Source organism: Vanacampus margaritifer, chromosome 5 (genome assembly GCF_051991255.1).
Source record: "Vanacampus margaritifer isolate UIUO_Vmar chromosome 5, RoL_Vmar_1.0, whole genome shotgun sequence".
NCBI classification, from domain to species: Eukaryota; Metazoa; Chordata; class Actinopteri; order Syngnathiformes; family Syngnathidae; genus Vanacampus; species Vanacampus margaritifer.
The window spans coordinates 11,646,661-11,658,823 of NC_135436.1; the positions used below are offsets into that span (position 1 = coordinate 11,646,661).

At 41.5% G+C, this 12,163-nt stretch overlaps 1 protein-coding gene across 5 annotated transcripts in view; it reads left to right on the forward strand.

The window, feature by feature from the left end:
- The window catches only part of numbl (NUMB like endocytic adaptor protein), a 58,612-nt gene that overhangs the window by 36,586 nt on the left and 9,863 nt on the right, over nucleotides 1-12,163 (forward strand). For all 5 annotated transcript variants that reach the window (XM_077566561.1, XM_077566562.1, XM_077566564.1 and 2 more), the window contains 4 exons: nucleotides 6,092-6,242; nucleotides 8,218-8,292; nucleotides 8,913-8,987; nucleotides 12,031-12,163. The exon at nucleotides 12,031-12,163 is cut by the window's right edge and continues 8 nt beyond it. In XM_077566561.1, coding sequence (XP_077422687.1) covers nucleotides 6,092-6,242; nucleotides 8,218-8,292; nucleotides 8,913-8,987; nucleotides 12,031-12,163 — 434 coding nt within the window. The remainder of the gene's footprint in view (nucleotides 1-6,091; nucleotides 6,243-8,217; nucleotides 8,293-8,912; nucleotides 8,988-12,030) is intronic.

Below are 12,163 nucleotides of genomic sequence, written 5' to 3' on the forward strand. Positions count from 1 at the left end.
GCAGAATGTGGCTCGGCATTGTCTTGCTGAAATAAGCAGGGACGTCCCTGAAAAAGATATTCCTTGGATTGCAGCATATTTCATCCCTAAAACATAAAACTGTTAAAAAAAAAAAATGGACATAAGTGTTTTTCCACATAGCAGCGACGATATGTTGCTCTAAAACCTGTATGCACCTTTTCAGCATTGCTGGTGCCTTCACAGATGTGCAAGTTACCCATGATGTAGCCACGAACACACCCTCATACCATCACAGATGCTTTTCAACATTGCGCTGATAACGGTCTGGAAAGTCCTTTTTCCAAAAACAATTTGTAATCTGGACTCGTCAGACCGCAGCACACTTTTCCATGAGTTCGGGCCTAGAGAAGCCGGCAGCATTTCTGTTGCTATGGCTTTCACTTTGCATGGTAGAGTTCCATTTCTAGGCATAGCGACAAATTGTGTGAAGGGACAATGGTTTTCTTACACACTGACAAACAGACACAATTCATGCATCGCTTCCTTCTTGCTTATGATATGGTGGTTTAACTACCATGTGGTTTAGAAGAAGTGTGAGGGAGGAGTATGTCGCACTTTGCCAACATTTTGGAGCTGCTGTTGAACAGAAAACATCTGGATCCTGGAGAAATTTAGTGTGCGTATGTATGCGTGTTTGTGAGAGAGCGAGAAGGGAGTCCGGCCAAAGATACCAATCAGATTCCCATCTGGTGACCACTGAACACAGCTGGGAAGATATGAGGTCATGCTGTTTTAGCACAGATTATACAAAATGAAAGGCACACAGATAGACAAGCAAGTTTATACATTACATGTATGCATCATGATTGTGAGAAGAAAGCGATTCCATTTCTACTTCACTGGTAATAAGATCTGACCTTGAGCAGGATCACAAAATGGACGGATGATTGGGATGACAATTCACATCATCTTTACTGTACATATGATGTCTTGTTGATTGGCTGTTGTGAGGTCCATAAGCTTGGATGAAGTTATTCCGATTCTCCAAAAATATCACATCACACTAGTCAGTGGGAACTAATGTATTGCAGATGTTTGGACGGGAAATTGCTGTTTTCTTTTGGCATTAAGCCACCGGGTTGTGTAGTCTACTCAGAGGTGCTGATGGCTTTATGACTACAAACGGTCTTCATTTGGACTTTTTTTTATTTATTTGTGCTTCAGTGTATGTCCTTTAGCTGCTTCAGAAAGCTGTGCATATGGTTCTTGTTGACAGGGTGAGGTCACAACTATGGAAATCATTTATAAGTTGCATTGCTCAGTAATGTCTCCGCCCTGATGAGTCTCCAGCGACTTTCTCTTAAATGCTGTTTACTACGACGTTGTTCCTCATTTCGTAACGTGATGCTCCGAAAAATGAATGTGAGCTTCTTTAATTGCTGTACTATCAAAGGTCCTACGGTACCTACTTTTAACATTTTTGGCTTGCACAAATACTTGTTGATACAAACTGAAACTTGATCCCTAGGGTCATCTAGTGGTGAACTCATAATCCGACTGTTTATGTCAATAGTATGCAAAAAAATATGTTGTATCGCATAAATGTATTTTTTTTTATATATTGTCGTAGGTCTAGTAACCACTAATTATATTACATGGCTGTAGTCTCATCTTAATGTCAATGTAAATGTAGTTAAACCGGGTGGTGCTTGCATCAAGTGTTGGACCCAATGGTTCGACCGCAGCTTACCTTCCATAACTAGGGCCTGCAGGTGCACATGGTCATCACTAACTCCCGTGATTCGTTTGTCACTTTCTGCTTTGCTCTCGCAAGCTTTTTATGTTTAGATTTTTATTTTTTATTTTTTTTACTAGCTCCTCCCGTTAGCCGCTCTTGTTAGCCGCTTCGGCTAATTCCGGCTCTTTCAGCGTCGCTCGCCGGGCTTCACAGCGGCTGCCAAATCGCCGTCGCTCCCCGAGATGCTCGTTTGGTCACGCAAAATAAAAATTGGTGGTAGGCTTACGAAATGTGGTCTCTCGGGGCCACCGTAGTGTGCGTGCTCCTGCGTGCTTCTAATGCTTTTCTTTGATGTTCAGATGGCGCTAGGGATCACTGAATGTCCCTTTAAAAATCTAAAAACGAGAGTTGTAGTTCCTTTGGTGCTGCCAGCTCTATGCGGTCAGCCTGATATTTCTTTTGTTGTGTTTTTAGTACCTGAACTTTGTTTATTTTGGTTTTTAAGCTAATTATCTGCTAATTCCCCGGAGCTGGTTATCAGTGTTGCTAGTACTGTTACCTTGAAAATGTAACGTAGTTATTTTACTGATTACTTGAGTTTAAAGGTACCTTAGTTACTTTTTACTGATTACCTAATTTCCGAAGTAGCCAAGTTAGAATATACATTTTCTTGGGGATAAGAAAAACAGTTTGCGGACGTCTGGTGAATGTTTTTGTGACCGTTTGCAACCTTTAACAAACACAGACGACTGGCACGCCTTCGCCGCTCAGTGAGATACTACTTTAAGCTTAAATATACCATGCTGCGACACCAAATGTTTCTTCAATTTTTTAATGGTATATAACACTTGTCTACAGTACGGAGTGCGCAACCAACTTTAATATTTTCATCTTTAGCTGTCACAAACTCAGCAAAGGGTCTGTTTCCAGCCTAACTCATTCACTGCCATTGACGGCTATAGACGTCAAAAATTCATTTGAACTATTTCTATTAGTTTAACATTTTTTTCCCATTTTTGTTAACAAGCGCATGAAAACCTAGAATTTATTTCAGTGTACATTTAGAACTGATATAAAATTTGAATAGTGAAGTCATGCGATTAATTATGATTAAAAAATGTAATCGCTTGACACCCCTAATCTTTAATAATCTTTTCTTTTTTCAAAAAAAGAAAAGAAAAGATAATTTATTACATTTTTTTAAATAATGAAAATTACTTAAAAAAAACAACTAAAGATTATTAAAAATTAGCGGCGTCAGGCAATTAAAATTTTTCATAATTAATCGCATGGCTTCACTAGTTAACTCATGATTAATCACAAATTTTATATCTGTTCTAAATGTATAATATTTTTTTTAGGTTTTCATACTCTTGCTAACATAAGTGGAAAAAATGTTAAACTAATAGAAATAGTTCAAATTAATTGTTGACGTCTATAGCCATCAATGGCATTGAATGAGTCTCAACGTCTCAACTTTCTTCATTGGTATGCACACGTGAGATGTCAACTTAATATATGAAGAAGGCTGGAGACCATACTCGATTTGTTTTCTTCACAGGCTCTCCATCTGGTTTAGCTTCTGGTCACTTCTCGTACATCTCTTCGTACATCTAGTTTAGTGTGCATACAAATGTAATCAATTCACCACAGCGCATTATCTCCCGCTGGCCCAATATGGGGGCGCTTCTGTGTGATCTTCCCAGCTAGCCCCTCCTTTCTGTTTCACCCTACTTTAACACACGTGGGTGCTTGGTGTTGTTCCCAGAAATGAATGGCACAAACTACAGTATGTGTGCACACTGAGGGCGTGTGTCTGTGTGCGTCCATTCTTGGCACGCAGCGCATGTCTCACATGCCAGGAATGAGTAATGCCACTCAAGCTGTTTTGCAGCCGAGGCATATCAGTAATCCACATTACACACACGCCTGTGAGGTGAGAGCGAGTGTAAATTTACGCACTCTTCCGGCACGCCAGTCATTACCACGTTTGCAGCAGGGATTATTCGAAATGATGCGCCTGAGTGTGTGTATATATATTTCAATGCGCACCCTGACCCACGTGTGAGGCAGAGGAAGCTTTCTCTTCTCTTCAGTGGGCAGATTTTATGCTTACTTTATGGACATTATATGCCTTCAGTGTCGAGGATGTGCAATTTCACACCCGGTTGTAGCCATCATGCCGCTTTCTGGGGCAACCAGACGGTAAGAAAACGTTGCGGTTTGCCTCTGTGATTCTTTGAACTCTGGATGTAACATGAATGAATTGACAGACGGACGGATGACAATGTTTAGCTTCTCTGTGACCAAGGAACAAATTGATTAATTTTTCATCATGGCAAGTCTTTAAAGTTTTGTCAGACACATGTAGTCTTCTGTATATTTTGACAGTACTATACTCTGTACGGTCTCATATCTGTGTCATAAAAAACCACAAGACCTAGCAGCAAAGTAGATCATTTGCATTCTGTAACTGGGACGCTGCAAAGAATCATTATAGTTCAGCTTTATGTGAGATACTCTCGATTATTTCCGATGCACCTGTGGCAAATGTGACTGTGGGGGAATGAAAACAGTAAATATCCTTATAAAGCAGCCTGCGTTTGAATAGTGTCATGTTTCGTTGTGCAGGGAAATTAGCATCGCTGTACAGACCACAGAGGCTGAGCGCGCTAATTAGACAGCACAGACACAATAGTATTTATAGACCAGTGGATGGATGGATGTTTGTGTCAATTAGGATGTGCGCAGTGAATGATGAAAGCATTTACTAGTTTTGCTGTTCATTTCACCCACTGGACACTTTATTAGATGCACATTCAAAATGATGATCAATACAAAGGGCTGAATACATTTTTTTAATTTTTAAACCTGTATCACACTCAGGGATGAACGTTTGCGATGCTAGCGAATGTTGAATTCACGTCAGCGTGCCTTGCGACAAGAAAGACTGTCCGCGGACCGGTCCCGGGGCGTTGGGCCACTTTGGTTAAATGATTAGCCGAGGCTTGTGAACGGACTCTCTCTGTTTATGACGGACTCTTGACGCATGTCAAGACGCTAATTATCTCAGTCGCGTAGAGCTGTTGCCAATCGACAAGTTAGCAAAATGAGTAAAAAAAACAGACATATTTGGAAAGTTTCTTTGCAACGGCGAAAAGGCCCAGTGATGAGTCAACACAGGAGCCTGTGACCAAGAAGAAAAAGAAAGGTGCATGGACTTGCAGGTGATTCCCACGCATGATGGCCCGTTCTGCGGCGAGCAACTCTTAATTTAGCGTTATGGTGAGTGAGTTACTCACGGACTTTAGATTTGTTCTATAGTGCCTTGTTATGTTGGTGCATTTATGGAGGGCGCTGCTAATATAGTTACATAAAAATGTGGCCTCACATTTATTGTTATCTACAAAATACCCCAGTTTTTGTGTTTCTGTATCATTCATGAGCATTACCAGAGTGACCTCACCATATTAAAGCGTTGTTGTTACTCTTGTTATGGTGTTTGTGCCCCTAGTACAAGTACATTAAATACATAGTGGATTTGTGTTTGTTGTAGCCTTTTATTAATCAGCCTCCAAAGAGGCCATCTTTCCCCCAACCCACTGGGTTACCGGTCCGCGAAAGTTGTGGACTTGTATGAACCGGTCCATGGTGGAAAAAAAGCTTGGTGACTACTGGTTTAGAGAACCATTAAGACTGTTTACATTGCTAGCGTCGCATCTTTGGGATACATTGTCAAGTATGTTAAAGAACTGAAATCTATTTCTTTTTTTTCTTCTTTTTTTTTAAGGAGAGCTCAGTATTGTTCATTCGATTTGACATCATCATTGCTCTCCTTTTTAAAAAAAAAAAAAAATAAACAAAAAAAAATGTTTTTTTTTCTCTTTTTTTTTTAAATATCACACACATATATATATATATATATCCCCTTTTTTTTTTGTATGTGGGTGAGTATGTGCGTGTGTGTGTGTGCGTGCGTGCGAGCGTGTGTGTATTCATCAGTTCACCTAAAGCTCATTAAAAAAAATCCCATACTAATAATATAATATAATAATAAATTGCCAAATGCAGAAACATCAATGTAAGTTATCACGATGTGGTGGTTCTCGCTAACAGACAGAATTAAGTAACCAGAATTAGGTTAAAAAATTCTATATACGTAGACCATGTTTCTATAAATTTTGATATTTGTTTTTTATTTGACTGAAATCTATTTCTAACACTTTCATTCAGCTAGATAAGGTATTTAAAGTATCCCAAAAAGTCGTAATGTGGAGAATAATCATCTGTTTTTCCGTACCGTTTTCATTTTCTCTTCTGTGCACATTGCAAATAGTCATCTTAAAGTGTTTTAAGCAGAAAATGAACTAGTTTCCTTCTCTATGTCAACAGTACCAGCGAGCACGTGACCCCGGAGATGAACAAGCTTCGTCAGAGCCTGAGGAGGAAGAAGCCCACCTATGTACCCGAGGCCAGCAGACCGCATCAGTGGCAGGCGGACGAGGAGGCTGTACGCAAGGGCAAATGTAACTTCTCTGTACGGGTAAGCTAACACAAGTCTTGATTTTCGGATTTCATATCACAATACCTATGACAGCCACCTCTAAGATTATTATTTCACATCATCACAATTCTATTTATTTATTGCAAATTAAATTCATATTGCAGGCTTTCCCCCAGAAAAGTTGCTAAGGAAAGGCTGGTAGCCCGCCAGAATTATAAAGCACTGGAGGAAACCCTGTTGAAATCAATCGCAAAAGGTTCTACCGTATAAAATCTGAGGTCCACACCCGATTATATGATCATTGGGGAAGGTTTGTTTCCTTAAAAGGGAAGGCAACCCAGTGGCGACCAATCACGGCTCACCCGTTTTCTGCAGCTGAGCCTGAGCCCTGAGCAACTGTGATTTAATTTTTCAGTGGCAAAATGGCCGCCCCTTGAGATGGATAAAAATGGATGGATTTTGCTGCTTAACTCATACTCCACAAACACAATATTAATTAGAGTACCACATTTAGACTTGTGGGACTGGTAAAAACAATTTGGGGGTTTACGTCCCCTATTAAATACTTTTTTCTTTGCGTGCGATATCTACAGATTTTAAATCATCAACTTTATTTCTCACTGTGATCAATAAGAATTATCCTCTTAAAATTTTGAGGCAATAGATTCAACGTTTATTTATTTTTTCTCTCCAAAAGCTGTATCTGATCCCCCAATGGGGTATATGCCACGGACTTCCGGGTTTTACATATCAGCGCAGTTTCTGACCACTGCTGGCCGCATTCCAACACTCGCACCCCCAACCCTGCGCCCCCCCAACCGCGCGCTCCCGCTCATCGGCGGGAGGGCGTCTCGGCTATCTGAAACGCTTCGGTCACTGAGACAGACACTACACACTCGCAACCTCGCACCCATCGACGGGAACGCGCAACCGAAGGGCACAAAAGCAAAAGCGCAAGTACTGGGACGAGGCCCACACGTCGCAAACCGGAAACGGAAACAAAGCTGATGTGTGAAAACCCAGAAGGAAATCCCGCCTCCTCCGTGGCACATACCCCATTGTGCCTAGAAGGGTCTGAAAATGTAATAGATCGATCTGAAAATCTAATGTAACAGTATGTTTATCCATCATTTTTCTCTGTGAAATCCTGAAAGTTTAAATTTTAGTGGTGTGCAATGTAACAATATGACTCAAGGTAACTCAAGGTCATCCAACAAATCTGTTAGGGTGTATTCATTCGTTTTGAGATGCCATTAATGCAGCGAACGGCGGCTTTACTGAATTCTTTATTCATTTGATCATTGGTGCACAATGGTGGAAGTCTGAAACATGAATGTGCTACTGAAACTAAATGATTTTTCTTTACCTTGAAGTGAAAAAGTGCATTCACAATCCCAGTCACAAACAATCACATCAACAAGTGACATGCCTTATATGGTGGCTAATATTAAACCCAAGCTCAGACTTCTTCTTCTTCTCCTATTCATCCTAGTAGATCTAACCACTGGAAAACAGTCCATATTATTTTGTCAACGAGAAAAGCACTAGCCTGCGATCCCTTTGTAATTGACCGCATACACAGAAGCATTGGTCTCTTGGCCTGATAACCTCTGCTCTATAAGAAGAGAAGAGCTGGAGAAACGATGACAGACATTGTGTGATGGGTTGAGGAGGCAGGATGAAGTGACTGTTGGTGAGATGAGAACATGGAAAAGGGATGAAGAGACTCAAGGACATACGAGCTGAGTCTGAGTCATGCAATGTCAGATAAAAGAGGCTCATAATGAAGAAGCCTGGACTAGAGAAACCAGATCGGAGAAGGAGGTTATATTTACACAAGATCAAGTAAAATACGGAAGTTCTCATTTCTCATATAGACAACGTTAACAATTCCTGTACATGTGCAGATGCAAAACTGCACAAAAAAACACAGCTCACATGCACATACAATAACAGGCATTAAAGTCAATGAAACTGGGTTTTCCAAAAATAACATCCCTACTTTGATCTGCAGTACCTGGGCTTGGTGGAGGTGGAGGAGTCTAGAGGGATGCATGTGTGCGAGGAGGCGGTGAAAAAGCTTAAAATTGTGAGTATATCACACACACACACAGTTACACATGTTTCAGAGACACGCTGACACAAATGGAATGATGACATGTTTTGTTGTCATGTTGTGCCTGGCTTGTTTATTTGTACTGATCCACAACCAAGAAACATTACCGTGTTTGAAATGCACATTACATTATACTGTACTGTACTATGTATTTATTTTCCAACACTTTTCAGTAAAAACTCTCGAGGGTCGCCTCTTAATAAATCTATCGCCCACCTCCTCATTTAGCGCCCGCTTCCATGAATTGCTTCCCGTCTATTCTGCTCTCTTTTCTCTCTGTGGGATTACGCAATAACTAGGGCCTAGGCTGCTGCACAATGAATGGTTCAAAGACAATATTTATATAATTCTTTCCTTCTTGTTTCCTGACGCTCATAATTCCACTGACTCGTTTTAGTAGTTTGAGGTTCATAAGGTTGTACCTACATTTTAACATAGCGCTCCTCTCCACTCTTCCGCACACACACCCTGTGATGTTACTTTACATCATTAGTATGGCGACTGCTTTGATATGCTAAGAATAGCGTTTGATTGCATACGTCGGTGCTAGAATGATTTCATTAAACAGGAACTTTTTTTTGGGGTACTTACAGAGCGGGAAAAAGACCGTGAAAGCAGTATTGTGGGTTTCAGCTGACGGACTCAGGGTGGTGGATGATAAAACGAAGGTAAGCATGTTTTGAAATTGTCACTCCAATATTTTACTCACTTATTCTCTTGTCTTTTTTTGGGTTACTCACAAAGAACATGAACTTATGGTCAACTCTGATTGCCATTAAAACTAAGCATTAAAGGGGAAAGTAACCAAACAATGTCCTTTACAATAATATTTCTATGCATCACCACTACACATGGTATTCTGATTAATATTGTGTTTGTGGAATATGAATTAAGCACCAAAATACACTCGTTTTTGAATTATCCATCTCAGGGGGTGGCGATTTTGCCACATGCTGTTGACTGGAAATGACATGACAGTTGCTCAGGGCTCAGGTAACAACCAATCACAGTTCACCGGTTTTCTGAGTTTGGTCATGTGACATTTGCTTGCAGAGTTGTGATTGGTCATTACACTCAACAGCAATTCACAAAATGGCCGACCCCGGAGATGGACGAAAACAGGTTGATTTTGCTGCTTAATTCATATTCCACAAATGCAATATTAATCAGAAGACCACATTTACACTAGTGTGGTTGCATAGAATATTATTGTAAAGATTTTTTGGTGTGCAGATGTGCCGATTTACCCAACAAAGTGAAAATCGCAGCGTTCAATTGAAACATTTCCCGTCATTCTGTGCTCATCTTAGTCCTAGCTTCTTGCCAAAGGTGCTAGGAGGAGGAGCTCAGACATCAAATGGCACTTGAGGAATGTCTGGTGACCTCCTTGTGCGAGTGCAGCTCACCGGGGACTCTTTTGAAAGTAGATCACATTAAAGAGCTGCACACAATAAAGGAGAGAGTGAGTTCAATGGAGAAGCCCCTTACATTCCTTCTTTTCATATTGTTGGAAGACCACACACATACACACGCGTCATGTCGCCAACAACCCCCCCCGGCACGGCTTCAAAACGCCACCTCTGTTTCTGGTCCTTATCCTCTGATGTAAATATGTCCTCCGGTGGGCAATGGAACTATAAAGTACAGTTGTGCAAATGACAACTCTTTTCAACCCAGCAACTGTTTTTTGGGGGAGGCTGGAACAGGTTAATGGTATTTCTATTCATTTCAATGAGGGAAAGATGGCTTGAGATAGAGTGCCTTGCGAAAGTATTAACCCCTGTGAGCCACTTACTACTATGACAGACAAGGTGGTCGGCATGGCCCAGTGGTAGAGTGGTCGTCTCCCAGCTGGGAGGTTGTGGGTTCGATCCGCAACCCTTGTGACCATGTCGAAGTGTTCTTGAGCAAGACACTGGACCTTAATTTGCTCCCAGTGGACCTGGCAGTGCATGTACATGTGCGAATGTGAGGCTTTGTAACGCACTTTGGACACCATATAGTGTAGATCACATGTGTCAAGATCCGGTCCTTGAGGGCCAGAGTCCTGCATGTTTTCGAGGTTTCTCTACTCCAACGCACCTGATTCAATGATCAGGATAATTATCAGGCTCCTGCAGAGATGGCTGGTGAGCTTAAATATGAATCAGCTGTGTTGAACCTGGGAAACCTCTAAAACATGCAAGACTCAGGCCCTCGAGGACCGGACTTTGACACCACTGATGTAGATAAACTGCTATATTAAAAAAGAGTCAATTTCCCATCTGTAGGTGCTCAGTGAGTGAGTGGCCAGGAGTTAGAAATGTGCATAATCCAAATCAGAGTCAGATTTCCAAGTAGGATCCCGAGCCAGTAATCCTCTCAAATAGCCCACCATCCCAAAAGTCCAAATTCAATTTCCGATTTACAGGGTCAAATACGCCAGGTAGGATGGACTAATAAAGAAGATCAGAGATCAGGTTGGTACTGGTACAGATACATGTTCATTTTCAGGAAAGTGCACTGAACTGAAAGACTGAGCTTGTTATATAGAGCAGGATAACAAGCCAGGCTACTAACAACGTATGGTTTGTCCAAATGATTGCAACAATAATGCAAACTAATCTCTTCAATTTCACCTTGGACGAAATAATATGTAAACATGTAGAGTGCACTTCCAGACACTATATAAATGTAGAAAATATACATGCTGTATATATGTAACAAAAAAAACATAGCCTACCGGCCAATTGAAATGATGCAGAGGTTGTTTTGTTTTGTTTTCCCCCAGAAATGCATAAATTGAAAATTGCATTCTACTACATTACAAAGTTGATTTCAATGTGATTTATTGTCCAGCCATCACACTTCTTTGTTTCCCAAAGTTCAAAGGATTTCCTGTAGATACATTAGACAGTCATGTCACCTTGCTATATTCTTCCTTGCTGTTAAGAGTCACACAAAATGGTGTCTACGTCAGACACTGCCTCCATTGAGTATTTCCTGCACTTGACTGAGGCGTCCTATCAATATGAGGTGACATTGTCGTGTTTGTTGCCCATTGAATGAAAAGCAGACATCACATGACCACGGTCAGTTGTCTGAAAAGAGAACACTCTGCTCTGCACTGCCTTTCACCTTGGTACCAGCAGCCCCCTGCATTCACTCACTGTCCGCACTGAAAGGCCTGTTATTCTTTCTTCTCTTTATCCACTTTCTCTTCTCCCGTCCTCATTCAGCCTCTCTCGCTCTCTCCTCTTCCACCCCTTTCTTTGTCTTCTGAGGCCAAAAAGGATGCGAGTGGATGCTTGTGTGAGCCCCTCTGTCTTCCTTTGTCCCTTTCATCTGCCTCTCGTCTCTTGTGTTGTGCTTCCCTGCTTGTTTTTGGAGTGTCAAAGAGGTGAGCTCGGGGCCCCTAAATATACACCAAGAAAGCGATACCCCCCTCCAAGTCTCCTCTGTAGGCACTGAGGCAGGCTGAATAAACCTTTCAGAGAAGGAAAGGCGAGTGGAGCAAACATCCCAGAGATTTCAAGAGGGCCCAGTGTCAACAGTCTGTTGTGACTGACTTTTATAGGTAGGACTGAAAAGGCTTTGACGGCTCGGAAATGGCGGCTTAGGCATTTGATCGGTTCACTTAACGCTCAACCCATCTTGGTCAAACTGATGTCTACGGAAAGACATTTGCCTGCCTGCTGCAATCATGTCTAAATGCTCTTTTCATCCTTCCAGGACCTGATTGTGGACCAGACCATAGAGAAAGTCTCCTTCTGTGCTCCCGATCGAAATTATGACAAGGCGTTCTCCTACATCTGCAGAGACGGCACCACCAGACGTTGGATGTGCCACTGCTTCATGGCGCTCA